General features: G+C 51.9%; 1 protein-coding gene across 1 annotated transcript; it reads right to left on the bottom strand.

The window, feature by feature from the left end:
* Positions 1–17,832: 17,832 nt before the first annotated feature.
* Positions 17,833–18,785, bottom strand: LOC147693054 (uncharacterized). The gene has a single exon (XM_086939573.1). The coding sequence runs from the start codon at positions 18,508–18,510 to the stop codon at positions 17,833–17,835; it is 678 nt and encodes a 225-aa protein (XP_086795699.1). The 5' UTR covers positions 18,511–18,785.
* Positions 18,786–19,085: the final 300 nt, after the last annotated feature.

Below are 19,085 nucleotides of genomic sequence, written 5' to 3'. Positions count from 1 at the left end.
GACAAGCACTTTGAAAAATCTGCACGCCGGAAAGGTCAGTCATTTAGCCCAAGAAGGGAGTCAGGCCCTTTGGACAGGACTTGGGTAGGGCCATAAACTTCAGTGTTTAGAAAAATTATTAACCTAAAGTCCTATTTATTATTAGAAGAAATCACACTATATGCTTTTTAGGGCTCGCCTGCTGATGCGCTTAAGCGCATAGCTGGCGAGCTATATTGTGGCTTAAACAGAGCTTAACCATCTCGGCGATTTGTTGCAGTGCCCGAGAGCACGTGCACATCAAAGCCACCAGCCTCCTCAGGCATCTCAAGCTTCCCCCAGCCGGCATTTCTCCTCCCCTAATTATTCACTGCATGGCCGGCCGGCCGGCACATCAAAGGCTGCTGCTCCCGGCCCCTATTCTTCCCTTCTTGCCTCTCCCCGCAGCCCCCTTCCCACCACAGCAATGCCGAGGGCTTGTTTATATTGCAGCCTAACCATCTCGCACGCTGCTCTTGAAACAATAACCGTTGTTGGTCATGATATAATTAAACTCTCTAATTATTTTTTCAGGGCCACACAGAATTTTATAAAGTCTTTTGCTGGCATTTTCGTTTTATGCTGATTGCTATTTTACACCTTTCACATGCTGGCGATTTGCTTCAAAGGAATACATTCATCCTGAATCCCGTTACTAGAGCTTTCTCCTCTTCTGCTATGTATGGGTTTTAGTTGAATTTCATTGATCTCTTTTACTAATGATTTATAAGAAGTGCCACCCACCACACAGCTCCACCTACACAGCTCCACCGATGCACCCACCACACAGCTCCCCCGATGCACCCACCACACAGCTCCACCGATGCACCCACCACACAGTTCCTCCGATGCACCCACCACACAGCTCCACCGAGGCACCCACCACACAGCTCCACAGAGGCACCCACCACACAGCTCCACAGAGGCACCCACCACACAGCTCCACAGATGCACCCACCACACAGCTCCACAGATGCACCCACCACACAGCTCCACAGATGCACCCACCACCCAGCTCCACCGATGCACCCACCACCCAGCTCCACTGATGCAACCACCACACAGCTCCACCGACACAGCTCCACCGATGCACCCACCACACAGCTCCACTGATGCAACCACCACACAGCTCCACCGACGCACCCACCACAGAGCTCCACAGATGACCCCACCACACAGCTCCACTGATGCACCCAAGACACAGCTCCACCGAGGCACCCACCACACAGCTCCACCGAGGCACCCACCACACAGCTCCACCGATACACCCACCACACAGCTCCAACGAGGCACCCACCACACAGCTCCACCGAGGCACCCACCACACAGCTCACCAGAGGCACCCACCACACAGCTCCACAGAGGCACCCACCACACAGCTCCACAAGATGCACCCACCACACAGCTCCACCGAAGCACCCACCACACAGCTCCACTGATGCAACCACCACACAGCTCCACCGATGCACCCACCACACAGCTCCACTGAAGCAACCACCACACAGCTCCACCAACACAGCTCCACCGACACAGCTCCACTGATGCACCCACCACACAGCTCCACTGATGCAACCACCACACAGCTCCACCGACACAGCTCCACCGATGCACCCACCACAGAGCTCCACAGATGACCCCACCACACAGCTCCACTGATGCACCCGAGACACGGCTCCACCGAGGCACCCACCACACAGCTCAACCGAGGCACCCACCACACAGCTCCACCGATACACCCACCACACAGCTCCACCTATGCACCCACCACACAGCTCCACTGAGGCACCCACCACACAGCTCAACAGCTGCACCCACAAAACAGCTCCACAGAGGCACCCACCACACAGCTCCACAGATGCACCCACCACACAGCTCCACCGAAGCACCCACCACACAGCTCCACCGATGCACCCACCACAGAGCTCCACCGAGGCACCCACCACACAGCTCCACCGATGCACCCACCACACAGGTTCACCGATGCACCCACCACACAGCTCCAGCGATGCAGCCACCACACAGCTCCACCGACACAGCTCCACCAATGCACCCACTACACAGCTCCACCGATGCACCCACCACACAGCTCCACGGAGGCACCCACCACACAGCTCCACCGATGCACCCACCACAGAGCTCCAACGATGCACCCACCACAGAGCTCCACCGAGGCACCCACCATACAGCTCCACCGATGCACCCACCACACAGCTCCACCGATGCACCCACCACACAGCTCCACCGATGCACTCACCACACAGCTCCACCGATGCACCCACCACACAGCTCTAAAGATGCACCCACCACACAGCTCCACAGATGCACCCACCACACAGCTCCACCGATGCACCCACCACACAGCTCCACCGAGGCACCAACCACCCAGCTCCACGGATGCACCCACCACCCAGCTCCACCGACACAGCTCGACCGATGCACCCACCACACAGCTCCACTGATGCAACCACCACACAGCTCCACCGGCACAGCTCCACCGATGCACCCACCACACAGCTCCACTGATGCAACCACCACACAGCTCCACCGACACAGCTCCACTGATGCACCCACCACAGAGCTCCACAGATGCCCCACCACACAGCTCCACCGATGCACCACCACACAGGTCCACCTAGGCACCGACCACACAGCTCCACCGAGGCACCTACCACACAGCTCCACCGATGCAACCACTACACAGCTCCACCTATGCACCCACCACACAGCTTCACCGATGCACCCACCACACAGCTCCACCGATGCACCCACCACACAGCTCAACCGAGGCACCCACCACACAGCTCCAGCGACGCACCCACCACACAGCTCCACCGACACAGCTCCACCGATGCACCCACCACACAGCTCCACCGATGCACCCACCACACAGCTCCACCAACACAGCTCCACCGATGCACCCACCACACAGTTCCACCGATGCACCCACCACACAGCTCCACCGAGGAACCCACCACACAGCTCCACAGATGCACCCACCACACAGCTCCACCGATGAACCCACCACCCAGCTCCACCGATGCACCCACCACACAGCTCCACAGATGCACCCACCACACAGCTCTATAGATGCACCCACCACACAGCTCCACCGATGCACCCACTACATAGCTTCACCGATGCACCCACTACATAGCTCCACCGATGCACCCACTACATAGCTCCACCGAGCTCCACAGATACACAGATGCACCCACCACCCAGCTCCACCGATGCACCCACCACACAGCTCCACCGATGCACCCACCACACAGCTCCACCGATGCACCCACCACACAGCTCCACAGATGCACCCACCACACAGCTCCACCGATGCACCCACCACACAGCTCCATTGATGCCCCCACCACACAGCTCCACCGATGCACCCACCACACAGCTCCAACGAGGCACCCACCACACAGCTCCACCGAGGCACACACCACACAGCTCCACTGATGCAACTACCACACAGCTCCACTGATGCAACTACCACACAGCTCCACAGACACAGCTCCACCGATGCACCCACCACACAGCTCCACTGATGCAACCAGTCACCACACAGCTCCACCGACACAGCTCCATCGATGCACCCACCACAGAGCTCCACAGATGTCCCCACCACACAGCTCCATCGATGCACCCACCACACAGCTCCAACGAGGCACCCACCACAGCTCAACAGATGCACCCACCACACAGCTCCACAGAGGCACCCACCACACAACTCCACAGATGCACCCACCACACAGCTCCACAGATGCACCCACCACACAGCTCCACCAAGGCACCCACCACACAGCTCCACAGATGCACCCATCACACAGCTCCACCGATGCACCCACCTCACAGCTCCAGCGACGCACCCACCACACAGCTCCACAGATGCACCCACCACACAGCTCAACAGATGCACCCACCACACAGCTCAACAGATGCACCCACCACACAGCTCCACAGATGCATCCACCACACAGCTCCACAGATGCACCCACCACACAGCTCCACAGATGCACCCACCACACAGCTCCAAGGATGCACCCACCACCCAGCTCTACTGATGCACCCACCACACAGCTCCTCTGATGCACCCACCACCCAGCTCCACTGATGCATCCACCACACAGCTCCACCGACACAGCTCCACCCACCACACAGCTCCACTGATGCAACCACCACACAGCTCCACTAAGGCAACCACCACACAGCTCTACCGACACAGCTCCACCGATGCACCCACCACACAGCTCCACCGATGCACCCACCACAGAGCTCCACTGATGCACCCAAGACACAACTCCACCGAGGCACCCACCACACAGCTCCACAGATGCACCCACAACTCAGCTCCACCGATGCACCCTCCACCCAGCTCCACCGATGCACCCACCACACATGCCAACTGATGCAACCACCACACAGCTCCACCGACACAGCTCCACTGATGCACCCACCACAGAGCTCCACAGTTGACCCCACCACACAGCTCCACTGATGCACCCAAGACACAGCTCCACCAAGGCACCCACCACACAGCTTCACAGATGCACCCACAACCCAGCTCCACCGATGCACCCACCACCCAGCTCCACCGATGCACCCACCACACAGCTCCACTGATGCACCCACCACACAGCTCCACCGATGCACCCACCACACAGCTCTACCAATGCACCCACTAAGCTCCACCGATGCACCCACCACACAGCTTCACTGATGCACCCACCACACAGCTTCACCGATGCACCCACCACAAAGCTCCACTGAGGCACCCACCACACAGCTCCACTGATACACCCACCACACAGCTCCACCAATGCACCCACCACACAGCTCCACCGATGCACCCACCACACAGCTCCACCTACACTGCTCCTCCGATGCACCCACCACACAGCTCCACCGATGCACCCACCACCCAGCTCCACTGATGCACCCACCACACAGCTCCACTGACACAGCTCCACCGATGCACCCACCACACAGCTCCACTAATGCAACCACCACACAGCTCCACCAACACAGCTCCACCGATGCACTCACCACACAGGTCCACTGATGCAACCACCACACAGCTCCACCGACACAGCTCCACCGATGCACCCACCACAGAGCTCCACAGATGACCCCACCACACAGCTCCACTGATGCACCCAAGACACAGCTCCACCGAGGCACCCACCACACAGCTCCACAGATGCACCCACAACCCAGCTCCACCGATGCACCCACCACCCAGCTCCACCGATGCACCCACCACCCAGCTCCACCGATGCACCCACCACACAGCTCCACTGATGCACCCACCACCCAGCTCCACCGATGCACCCACCACACAGCTCCACCGATGCTCCAACTTAGCTCCACCAATGCACCCACCACACAGCTCTACCAATGCACCCACTAAGCTCCACCGATGCACCCACCACACAGCTTCACTGATGCACCCACTAAGCTCCACCGATGCACCCACCACAGAGCTCCACTGAGGCACCCACCACACAGCTCCACTGATACACCCACCACACAGCTCCACCAATGCACCCACCACACAGCTCCACTGATGCACCCACCACACAGCTCCACCTACACTGCTCCTCCGATGCACCCACCACACAGCTCCACCGATGCACCCACCGCACAGTTCCACTGAGGCACCCACCGCACAGTTCCACCGAGGCACCCACCACACAGCTCCACCAATGCGCCCACCACACAGCTCTACCGATGCAGCCACCACACAGCTCCACCGATGCACCCACCACCCAGCTCCACCAATGCACCCACCACACAGCTCCAATGACACAGCTCCACCTATGCACCCACCACACAGCTCCACCGATGCACCCACCACACAGCTCCACCGATGCACCCACCACACAGCTCCACCGAGGCACCCGCCATACAGCTCCACCAAGGCACCCACCACAAAGCTCCACGGATGCAACCAGCACACAGCTCCACCGATGCACCCACCACACAGCTCCACCGATGCACCCACCACACAGCTCCACCGATGCAGCCACCACACTGCTCTACCCACACAGTTCCACCGATGCACCCACCACACAGCTCCACCGACACAGCTCCACCTATGCACCCACCACACAGCTCCACCGATGCACCCACCACACAGCTCCACCGATGCACCCACCACACAGCTCCACAGAGGCACCCACCATACAGCTCCACCAAGGCACCCACCACAAAGCTCCACCGATGCACCCAGCACACAGCTCCACTGAGGCACCCACCACACAGCTCCACAGATGCACCCACCACACAGCTCCACAGATGCACCCACCATACAGCTCTACAGATGCACCCAGCACACAGCTCCACCGAGGCACCCACCACACAGCTCCACCGAGGCACCCACCACACAGCTCCACAGATGCACCCACCACACAGCTCCACAGATGCACCCACCATACAGCTCCACAGATGCACCCACCACACAGTTCCACCGAAGCACCCACCACACAGCTCTGCCGATGCACCCACCACACAGCTCCGCCGATGCACCCACCACACAGCTCCGCCGAGGCACCCACTACACAGCTCCACCGATGCACCCACCACACAGCTCCACCGATGCACCCACCACACAGCTCCACCGATGCTCCAACTAAGCTCCACCAATGCACCCACCAAACAGCTCCACCGATGCACACACCACTCAGCGCAACCACAGCATCACTCAGCACCACGACAGCATCACTCAGCGCAACCACAGCATCACTCAGCACAACCACAGCATCACTCAGCGCATCCACAGCATCACTCAGTGCAACCACAGCATCACTGGTTCAAATATGTTCTTTCAATGTTTCAAGCTATTTTCAATCTTTCACGCTTTATTACAAATCACAAAAAGATGTTAATATTTCACTTCTGTTCTTGGATTTTCGTCACAATAAAAAACACTGAACATAATCTTCACAAAAGTTATTTACAAAAGTTTAAGCTATTGCCATTACAAATTAAATAAATTATTTAAGTATTAATTATTTAAAAAAATGTAAAGCCATTGTTATTTGTAATATCAATACATCTAAGTCACGTAAATACAAAACATGTTGCATTACAAATGCTATAGGTGTCACATTTGCAGAAGTTATAACTATTTGCATTGTAAATGACAAAGCTATTAATTTAGCTATTTAAAAAAAAAACATAAATAAAAAAAATCATTTATAAGACCAATAGCTCAAACTTTCCTAATGCAAGCCCTATTGCATTTCCAATGCTTGTTGTGATTAGGGTTATTTATTTACCCATATTTGTTTTTAAACGTATTCCTTCTTTTTTAATATACCAAGAATTTCCTCTTGTTTCAGAGAAACCCATGCGACATTTAGACTTCCATTTATCAAAATCACAATCACAAAACCAAATTTATATAAAAATAAATCACATAATGACCACATAGAACATACAATATGTCACTAAATAACTTCACATTGACAACAACATATACATACAATGTATATGAACTCTTGCATATGCCACCACCTATTTAGGCATATGTGAACCAAACCAATTTGCCTGATTTGTACTTCAAATATTTAACATCAAAAATTGATAAAGCCGACGCGTTTCAAGCCTCGCTGTATTCTTTACAGGCTTTCATCAGGGCCCATTGCTGATTGAATAGACCCCACAGCAGCGGAAGCAAAAGCGCCGTGAGAGATTAACCGGAGAGAAGAGATATATACGCTACGGTCTGGCCAAGGTTGAAAACCTGCTCCCGTGCAAATAAGAATGAAACAAAGTAGATTGGCGCAGAGCGAGGGCAAAGGAAACCAAATAGAGAGGTTCCCACATTGGAAACAAGGGTGCATCTTGCTGTCTAGAGGTGGACTTGTGAACAATAGAGATCTTGGTCTTCAATTAACAGATAAAGAGATATGTCCAATTTGCGTGAACTAAGAAGCCCTGATGAAAGCCCGTAAAGAATACAGCGAGGCTTGAAACGCGTCAGCTTTATCAATTTTTGATGTTGAATATTTGAAGTACAAATCAATCAAATTGGTTTGGTTCACATATGCCTAAATAGGCGGTGGCATATGCGAGAGTTCATATGCATTGTATGTATATGTTGTTGTCAATGTGAAGTTATTTAGTGACATATTGTATGTTCTATGTGGTCATTATGTGATTTTTTTAATGTCAATTTGGTTTTGTGATTGTGATTTTGATAAATGGAAGTCCAAATGTTGTATGTGTTTCTCTGAAACAAGAGGATATTCTTGGTATGTAAAAAAAGAAGGAATAAGTTTAAAAAAAATATGGGTAAATAAATAACCCTAATCACGGCAAAGGTCAGTCATGGCACATTATAAACACCCACTCACAAGCCGGACTCAAGAGTCCCTTAGAAGCAACTAAGTTCACATTATGCACTTATTCCTAAGTTGCTTTTTCTAGCATGTTGTGTTTCTTTAATTTGTTTTTTATCATGCAGCATGATAAAAATCAAATTAAAGAAACACAACATGCTAGAAAAAGCAACACTCATATGGAATATGACATTACGTAAAACATGTTAAATGTAAAAAGGAACTAAGGGGCATATTTACAAAAGCTTTATCTCCGCTTTTTTGGCTTAAAAAGACAAAGAAACGCAGATAAAACTATCACCCTATTTACAAGAGGGCGCTAACATGCATAATCGCATGTTAGCACCCTTTTTCCCAACGCCTCCCGTTGCATCTCTAATGAGATGCAAAGTGGGCATCACTGGGCGTACCCCGTATGGACACCTTGCAAATATTGCGGATTTTCACATCGCGATATTTACAAGGCCGCCCCAGCATTTAAGAAAACTGCTCTTTTTTCCAAAAACTAACGTCTGCTAAAATGCAGACTTACCTATCCCTAACATTGGGGTAGATTATGCTGATATGGCCCTGTGGGTCGTATCAGCAAGGTTATCGCCGTTTCGCATGGAACATTGCTGGAAAACCAGCGATGTTCCCTGCAAAATGGCGATAACCTCGCTTTCTCTGGAATTTGTATTGCCCTGGAGAAACGCGTTTTTAATAAGCGCTACATGGGCGATAAATTCCAGAGATAGCCTGCGAAAATAAAATTATCGCTAAACATGGCCAGCGATAATTATCGCTGGCCGTTGATAATATGCTCCTATAAGCGTGACATAAGTTACCTTATTGGTTATACATTTCCATTTTAAAAAAAAAACTTTTTAAAATGAATGTTCTAAACGCTTTTATGGTAAAAATTTTACCGAAATAATGATTTTTGAAATGAAATGGTTATACATTGTTTAGAAAGCAGTGTTTTTCCTGTAAAATGAGGGACATGAATATAGAGGTCCATTTCGAGGTCCGTTTTTGATTACTGCTGGATAGGAGACCCCCAGTATCTTGCTCCACTTAAAACCATGACAGGCAACCACTAATGTGCAACCAACCAAAAGAGCTGTGCCAAAAGGTGTTTGCAGTAGTCAAAACTAGCAACATAATCTGTGCTACACAGTTGTTTCAAATACAGGGTTTATTAAAAGAAGAAACTTCATAAGAAAAGGGGTTGTATTCACATGAAATAGTTCAATTCTTAGCTCAGATACATTATAATATACAATGCCATAGAGTTAGTCTGAGATACACGCACTTACACAATATAAACAGTGGGTGAAGTTCATTAAGAAAAAGTATGGGAACTGTGATGCTGTATGCAAAGGGATGGGTGAGTGACTATGGGGGCGGGATCAAAGGTGTGGCTAAAAAAAATGTAACTTTTTTCGGTCTTTCAACTTAAGGTAACTACATACAAAATAAGGCACAGCTTAAATGAAAAAGAAATGCAGTTAAGTGTGGGAAATGTAATATTGTACATTATGAAATCTCTAAGTTATGGTTAGTGCTGTGGAGAATAGTGACTTGTGTCTGTTTAATGCTACAGACTGTGACAGAAAGCAATGTGAATATGTACGTCATTATATGATTAAACTTGCATTAGATACAGCAGAAGATTGGCTGCTACAAAATGCACAAAAATGTGTAAGACAAACAAGTGCTTTCAAAATATAGATTTTAGTAATACACAGATTTTTCTCTGGGCAGTTTCATTTTATAACTGTCCTTGAAAAGCACACAGTTCACAGCTCAGCTGGTAACTCCATTGCAATACCACTTACAAAGAATACATTTCAATTAAGTTTCAAGCGAGCCATCAATTAAAGGCTAAGCCCCCTTTCAGACACCCTTTAAATTTGCAGATTAACCAGTTGTGCACATTTACATTTCTTTCAGACAGTATACACCCTGGCAGGAAGGCTTGTTTAGCTGTCTGCACTTCCTCTTTCACAGGCGACTTCCTGCCTTACACTTCTGCTTAAGTATTTTACCAGGCAGAATTAACCGTACCGGGACAGTTGTATTTTCCCAAAGAGTATGAGAACTGTTTTTCTCCTAATAAAAATGTTTGGGCAAGTGTTTGCCCTCAGATCCCGCCCACTTCGACCACCAACTATAAACCACGGTAAGAGGAAGTCACTTGTTAAGCAGCGGAAAGCGTTCTTGATTTCATAAGCCATGCCTGATGTAAACATGGCGAGTCTTTAACTGCACCAGGGGCGGTCAGTGAGTTCGCGAGGGCGTAAAGACGGGTGTTGCATAAGTTCATCCAAATGGGACCGCTGTAGCTGGGTGAGCCTCGAACAACGCACGCCCAGTTAGTGGAAAGGTTAACAGTAAATTCAACAAAAATGTAAGCGCCTCGAAGCACTGAGAAAAGAACGCGAGTACAACCTGCTGTCATCCAGACCTTGAAAAAAAAAACATGCAACCCTGGTCTTCCAAACTCCATAAAAAGAAAGTGATGGATGGTGGCGGCTGACAGGTCAGGCGCAGCTCCTACGCCTTCCCGACTCTGCCGCTGGCCGCGCGACGCGAAGGGGAGATAACGCGAGACAGCGTCTTAGTGACACATGCCTCGCGAGCAAAACGTCATCAGCGCGACAGTCAGGGCGCCGCCCCCTTTAGGGGTGGCCAATGCAGGCGCGAGATGTAAGGTGGTGGGCGGTCCTAGGGCCTTTATCTAGGCCAGCCCGGTTCAGTACTTCCTCTTTTCCGCCGCGTTTCATCTGGACTACTCTGCGCTGTTAGTTCGTCCCGCGTCGTATGGTCGTCGTGCTAAGTGGTATGTGCTGCCGTCTGGCCTCCCCCCGGCCTCGTCCCTGGGCATGACCAGGTTGTACGGGGCCCAGTGGCATCGGCCACGGGGGGGGGTGAGTGGTGGCGGGGCGATGCGCTGAGCTTATGTTAGCGGCGTCTGGGGAGGGGGGGAGAGAGCAAGCAGTGCCGCTAAGGGTCGCGTTGGACCTTTAAAACTGTGGCATGATTGAGCAGGTTAGCCTGCACGGGAAACGTTCCTTTATACCCAGTAGTGTGTAGCGCGATGGCTTACCACTGAAGCTTAGACTCCGGCGGATGCAGGAGTAGCGGGTAGCGCAATGCTATGGCTGCCGTAGCCTAAACTCCGGCGGATGCAGTCGAGTGGCTCACCTGGGATTGTGTGGAGTTATATCCCTTTCCAGACCATGGTTTTGCCCGTACCCGTCGATAGTTGAACAGAAGCTGAATGAGGTGGAATAACATAGGGCCCGACCCTGGTGCCACGTGGCAACCGGTGGTTGCAAGACACGGGTGTTCCTGCATGGCTTGCCCGGGCGCACGTTGCGAGGGGATTGGCCTGGTTGTTTGCATGATCGAACACACAGCCGAGGTCTGCGATCGGGATGTCGAGTTGGGTGGGCTCCCGCCTTTGTCCGGCAAATTGGTCTCCCATGTCCGGGACTGGGGCGCTCCTCCTGCCTCGCAGTATTGGGCAGGCAGGAGAGTGGCCTCTTACATGAGCCATGGTGCCGCAGGGCCTCCTGCAGTTATGGAGGCGTCTGCTCTTACAAAGGGACACGCATTTAGAAGGTGAGTCAGGCACTGGGGGATGGTGATGTGCCGAAAGACTTAGGATGTTGAGTAACTGCACTGCGGTACAGAGCATGCCCATATAATATCACCGATTAAGTATGAGTCGGCTCGGTACTAGCGCTTAGAGCCGTGTAACTGCCTTAGGCGTTATACAGAACGTTGATGTTGTTTCGTGCAGTTCAAGCAGCGTTAGCGCACCGCGCTCTAAGCAGGTCTTTTACCAACCCACCGAACCACACTGCTATCGTAGCATGTAATTGGGAGACATTCACCCTTCACTTGTTCGGGAGACGATCAAGCCAGAGGAGTGCCGGTGTTCTAGACGCCTTTGCTAGCTCACGGAAGCATAAGCCGAGCATGAGCTGAAAAGGAGATGTGAACATGTTAGTACACCTCGCACAATGTGGTTTGGCACTGTGCTAAGAGCGCCACCTTGTACAGCGCATGCGATTTCATGCCGAAGCTATGCAAGAACATACAGCGTAGAATGACAGTTAAAATATAGTTAGGACAACAGACAAATATATGGGTGTTTTCCCAGGGGTTCGTGAGTCACAGGGTTTGAACATTAAAGTAGTGTACACCAGAGTACAGTATCATAGACAAAGTGCATTGTACTCATCTGTGCAGGGCCTCGGCTACACAACCTCACTTTTACTTGGTCCCTATGTTCCTGAAGGCATTTGAAGATGCATGCTGTCACCTGATGTGCCAGGAAGTAATAGTTCTGTAGAGCAGGCACCTGATTCCATATTTGTCTTTCAATTTAGAGAGAGAGAGATGTACAAGCAACTTGGTGTAAATGTCAACGTTAAAAAAAAAAAAAAAAAAAATTTAAAAAAAATATATATATAAAAGGGGCACCTTCTGCGGTATGGTTTAATCATCTCGACTAATTGGAAGTCTTAGAATGGCGATATTAGCTGCTTTCTGAGGTTTGCCTACTTTCTAGGTGCATAGAATGTGTTGAGTATTTGAGAATAAGGACAAATTGCCCTAGATTTACAAAAGCGTTGTTCTACCACAGTCACAAATATTGTGCAAAACAACACAGATCCGCAAGGGTATTTACCTTCCAGTGCAAGACATATTTTGCGCGTGGCGCTAGACCGCCTATAGTGTGCCAGCTTTCTTTCCTTTGCACAGTTTTAGTCACTGCTCTGCCTTGTAATAAAAATATTAAATTAACACTTCGAGTACGTGTCTGTATGTAAGGAAGTGAGACTGAGGACAGGCACTAATAAGCTTATTTCTAGCAGAGTACGTGGCTCACTGTGTATGTGCAGGGGCTTTGAGTGAGTTTCCACATCCTATTCGGCTATAAGGCTGTTAATTGTCATGTTCACTAGGCCGCTAATAAACGTAGCAAATCACAATAAAGGATAACTAAACTGATTAGTAACATTGTCATCCCTAATCATAACTAAAGTAGTGAGGTCTACAAGCGAAAACGACATTCCATCCTTTTGAGATGAGTACAGCTGGCTATCTTTGCCAACTTTTCAGATGTAAATTATAAAAAAACGGGCGTAATTTATTGTCAGGGTTCCCTTAATTGCACAATTTCTTTTTTGATTCTTTTGTAAACTTGGCAGTAACAATACTTGGGTGAAGGCAGTTACTACTGTCTGCTAGAAGAACGGTGCTGAAGGATGGACATGAAAGCGATGTATAATGCCTGAAAAGGCGAGCATATTAATGCAGTTTGTTTCCCTGGTACTCTTCGGGTACCTTTTGCCTTCCTATTTACGAGACAACGTGGTGCTATGATTCCCAGCAGCTGTCTTCTCTCTGCTAGCATCTGTGCTCGTCTCTTGAGGTGCTTGGTATTTGATGCACATGCAAACTGCTGAGGTGACGAGACTTGGTTAAAACCTTATCAAGTTTGCTTGCCGTTCTCATTAGACATTAATTCCGTGTTCCTAGCTGTGGCAGAGCGTATTGAGTCCTGGAAGCATAGTTCATATTCTGGTGCAGCAGTTCCTTCTTTAGAAATTCCTGTTTGGGTGCTTTAGCTATTTCTGACGTCCCATGCAGGCGATTGCTGCAGGAACATTCACTTTTGTGCAAGTTGGTAATCAAATCATGCATTCCTACATGGAATCGTTAAGTGTTTTACCTGAGTCTTTTCAGTCCTTGCTCCAGTTGCTGGTCTACAGTTGCTCGTTTTTGCTGTGCATGTCTTGTTTTCGGACATTATAGAGGCGTCTTCTACCCTGTGCCCTTGTGCTCATTGTCGGTGTTGTGATTTTGAACAACAGTGGTTGCTTTCATTGTCCTTCTATGGGATAGCGTGTACAGCGCGGCGCTCTGAGCGCGTGCCCGCCTTGCCCTAGTTTGCATTTGGTAGTCTCTGCTGCGCGCCATTTGGTGGGCCACCCCACTCATCAGCGTCAGATCACAGGCCAGAACAGGCCATGTGCAAACCAGTCAACTTTACTCAGCCACACGTCGTTTGCTGTGTTTCACCTACATACCACTCTGTTCTGTTGTGATAATATGCCGGCAGTGCCCTTTGTTATGGATCCTTAGCGTGCAACGCGATTGTCAAGAGAATAGCGGAACTTACCGTGGGGCTAGCGTGGTTTCTCTGAAAGGCATGTTATGGTCCTTGAGTGATCGGATCAGGTTTGATAGCTCGGTTTGGCTACACTGGTGCCCTCGGAGCGTGCAGCTAACTCCAGGTGCGCTGCAGGGGGAGAACGTGGCTTAACGTCTAGGGCGGTCGTCCGCGGAGTCGGGGATCCGGGTTCGAGCCTGCGCTTAGCGAAGTCAAGGTAGCCATCTGTGACAGTAATGGTGCTCATTAAATTGCCCTGATACCTGCACGTCTAGTGCGCGCTGTAGAAAACTAAGAAAACAAAGGGCAACTATCTGCAACCCGCAGTCATGCCTTCGGGTAAAGTCCGCAACATATAACGACGCAGAAATGGACAGCAATAGTATATAATTAAATGTCAACGTGGCAGGGATCTTCACCCAATTCAGCCAGGACTCGAAAGTAGCAGTGAGAGGGCTTGGGGCGGGTGGTTTCGCTGTGTCCCGTGGAGCAGTGTGTCATCCGCAAAACTAGCAGTGGGGCTGCGGGCCTGGGTCAAAATAAATGTCAGCGGGCAGGGTGATTCAGCTAGGACTCGAAAGTAGCAGTTAGAGGGTTCGGGGCTGGTGGTTTGCTGTGCACCGCGGAGCTGTGTATGTCATCCGCGAAACTAGCAGTGGGGGCTGCGGGCCTGGGTCAAGTACAGTCAATTTAGGAAAGGAAGCAATACATGCCCGACATGCCTTCTGGCTTCCTGTATAGCAGCCCCAGGCAGAGAAGGAATTTGTTTTATGCATTCTAGCAGGCGGCACAGCCCCTTATCTGGATCTCACTATAAGAATCATTTAGGCAAGTGGTAGTTAGATAAGGTAAAAGTGACAATTGTGAGCGAACAAATTCATGAAGTGGCACAGTGCATTACAAGGGGAAATGATTTACCAGTGTGCAGGTCACAGGAGTAACAAAATACAATTGGAAGAGACACACTGCAAAATATGCTAGACGCTCAGGCACAAGAACAAACGATACGTAGGCAATGGTGAACTTGGGCAGGTATCAAAGTCAAACAGCAGGGGAGAGGTTGCAAACGGTGTGTTACCAGAGAAAAGTGGCGGGCTAATGGTACTAAGGAGTACGAAACGCAGATACAAGGCTAATACGGCATTAAATGGCACACACTCCACAGGGATTATGGACAGGCTTTTGACTTGGCTTACTCTACATATAAGTGCAGCCGAATTTTGCATCACCACTTTTCCCAATTGAGAGGGTAGAGAGTTTTAAGTAGTATGCGCATTATACGTGGTCAATGCTTGCGTAAGTGGGTAATTACGTGTAATTAGAGGTGAAATACTGCAATACAACAGAGAACTGGGAATGACATGTGTTGATTACGGGCTAACAATCTTGCAGTGTGTTGCCAGGACATTCACTGCCATGATTATTACAGCACTAGTCAGGTCTTGCACAAGCCCTCCCCTTGGCTTGGACAAATTCACTGGTTGCCATTAGCAGCAGATACAATAATGCTAATAGTCACCTGCCGATCCCCCGTACGATATGACCGGACAAAAAACTAAGAACCGTATCTAAGCAATCCCCACCAGAGGTGCGGTTTATGTAACTAGAGGCGTGTCCTAAGAACTGTCCTAAGAAATCTCCATAGTGGTGTGGTGAAGGGTACTAAGAGTCACGGCAGGCTTAAGGATCGGAATAAGGGGCTTAAATTAAGGGGTTACAACTGCAATGGTGGGTACAAGGTGAAGGGTGCCTCTGTATTAGATCCCGAATGTATGTGCAGGGACAGGTAACGCCCCGGGTAAACAAATACACATGAGGTAGCTAGCTGCATTCAGAGTGGCAAAGTGAGAAGGGGCAGGCTACAAGAGAAATAAGGTACAATTGGAGGCGAAGACTGGTAATTTTCCACAGGGGCTTCCGAGAGGCTTCCGAATTACACGTGCCGCACCATCTGCGGGCTTTAAAATCGTTGCCTGGTAAGAATGCTCTTAGGTTGGGTACGCTGTCTGGTCTGGGGGTGAACATATCCCTCCTGGGTGCAAGTGGTACGAAACAGCGAGTTGAAGTAGCTAGGTGGGTGGGGGGCTCTGTCATCGACGGGGGCCTCCTCCAGAGCTGTGGCGGAGTCACAGGGCGATCTGGAAGCAGATGGACAGTAAGGGTACCTCTGCGGCAGAAGGGGACAGCAATACCTCTGCCTGGCACAGTAGGGGTGCCCGAGCCAAGAACCTGGAGCCGAGGGGGTTCCAGGAAACAACGTCGGCGCCCCGTTAGTCCTTCGGGCGGTCGGGGGGCCTAAACCGACCGGGGGTGTGCCTCATCGCTCCGCCCCGACAGGGGGGGCGGGAGTAAACGAGATAACTATTAAAGGTATTGCACCGTCAAGAGCATCGACTTACCGTGCAATTTGGCTAATTAGGCAGGCGGGTCAGCGAGGGGCTGCCGTCTTGGATCGCCTGTAAGATGACCCACCTATCTGCTGTTGTATGCAAATAAACCTGCACCACCGTTTTCCCACAATTATGTCTCATGAGTCTTCTTGGTTGTGAATGTAGTGGGTACAAGTGGAGCGAGCGATGGCGGTGTGGGCACTATGCCGCTGGCCGCGCGACGCGAAGGGGAGATAACGCGAGACAGCGTCTTAGTGACACATGCCTCGCGAGCAAAACGTCATCAGCGCGACAGTCAGGGCGCCGCCCCCTTTAGGGGTGGCCAATGCAGGCGCGAGATGTAAGGTGGTGGGCGGTCCTAGGGCCTTTATCTAGGCCAGCCCGGTTCAGTACTTCCTCTTTTCCGCCGCGTTTCATCTGGACTACTCTGCGCTGTTCCCGCCCTGGCCCAGACCCAGCGGCAGAGCAGCAGGTTGGTGTGAACAATTAATGGTCTGTTTTGTGTTGCAGGCGGAGTCACAGGGCGATCTGGAAGCAGATGGACAGTAAGGGTACCTCTGCGGCAGAAGGGGACAGCAATACCTCTGCCTGGCACAGTAGGGGTGCCCGAGCCAAGAACCTGGAGCCGAGGGGGTTCCAGGAAACAACGTCGGCGCCCCGTTAGTCCTTCGGGCGGTCGGGGGGCCTAAACCGACCGGGGGTGTGCCTCATCGCTCCGCCCCGACAGGGGGGGCGGGAGTAAACGAGATAACTATTAAAGGTATTGCACCGTCAAGAGCATCGACTTACCGTGCAATTTGGCTAATTAGGCAGGCGGGTCAGCGAGGGGCTGCCATCTTTGATCGCCTGTAAGATGACCCACCTATCTGCTGTTGTATGCAAATAAACCTGCACCACCGTTTTCCCACAATTATGTCTCATGAGTCTTCTTGGTTGTGAATGTAGTGGGTACAAGTGGAGCGAGCGATGGCGGTGTGGGCACTATGGGCTTGGCCGCCTTCTTGACCTTCTTTGCGGCCAGCGACGCCCCCTTGTGGTGGATCTTCTTGGGGGTGGTCCTGGAGCCGGAGGGCTTGGGGCCCTTCTTGTGGAGGGCGGAGGGGTGCTTGGCTCCCGCGTGGCTCTTCGTGGCTGTCTTGTGGCCCTTTTTGGCTTCCCTGTGGCTTATCTTGGCTGCCTTGAGGCCCTTCTTGGCCGCCTTGTGGCCCTTCTTGGGAGCGGGGGGCCTGCCCCCCCCTCTCTGCCCCTGGCCCCCCTCCGGCCCCCCGCGCTGCAGCCTGAAGGAGCCGTTGGCCCCCGTGCCCTTGACCTGCAGCAGGGTGTCGTTCTGCACCAGCGCCTTGATGGAGTAGCGCAGGTAGGTGCGGCCGTGCTGCTGGTCGAACCAGGGCACCTTCTTGGCCTCGTTGAACACCCGGGCCAGCGAGGAGCCGTTGCGCTCGCCCAGCCGGCGGATGGTGTCGATCACCAGCTGGCTGTAGCGGCCCGGCTGGCTCTTCTTGCCCCTCTTCTTGGCCGCGGGGGCGCCCCCTTTGGCTTTCTTGCCGGAGGCTGGCTGGGGGGCGGTTTCCTGGACCACGGTGGCCATGGCTAGGGGTGACCTTCACTCCTGAGGTCTGGGACTGACGCCTCCGCTGTTTTGACGTCTGGATTGCCCCGGTACTGGTCTGCACTCCCAGTACTCGCCTCGATACCTTTGGGGTACCGCCCGGAACACAGTCTCAGAGGTCACCCGTACGTGGCTGCGCTCTCAGACTCGCTGTGGCGTCCCCACTCCAATGGTCCTGCTGAGACGAACTCTCCTCAGCACCGCGGTGGCGTCTCCAGTGGTCCTGATGAGGCGACCTATCACCTACGCCCTCCTCAGACTTGGTTGTGGCCTCTCCACTCCAGTGTTCCTGCTGAGGCGAGCCACACCCTCCTCAGACTGCGCTGTGGCGTCTCCACTCCAGACAGAGGTCCTGCTAGGGCGACTCTCCTCAGGCTCCGCTGTGCCACAGTGGTCCTCTTGAGCCAGGCTGTAGCCCTGCTGTGGTGTCTCCCTGGCCCCCCTCAGAGGTGGGCCAGGGGTCCTCCTCAGACTCAGAGGTGGCGTCTGCAGTTGTCCTCCTCAGAGGTGGGGTCTCCAGGGGTCCTCCTCAGACTCCGCGGTGGCGTCTCCAG

Source organism: Lissotriton vulgaris, chromosome 9 (genome assembly GCF_964263255.1).
Source record: "Lissotriton vulgaris chromosome 9, aLisVul1.2, whole genome shotgun sequence".
In the NCBI taxonomy this organism is placed as follows: Eukaryota; Metazoa; Chordata; class Amphibia; order Caudata; family Salamandridae; genus Lissotriton; species Lissotriton vulgaris.
This window is presented reverse-complemented; position numbering and strand designations above follow the sequence as displayed.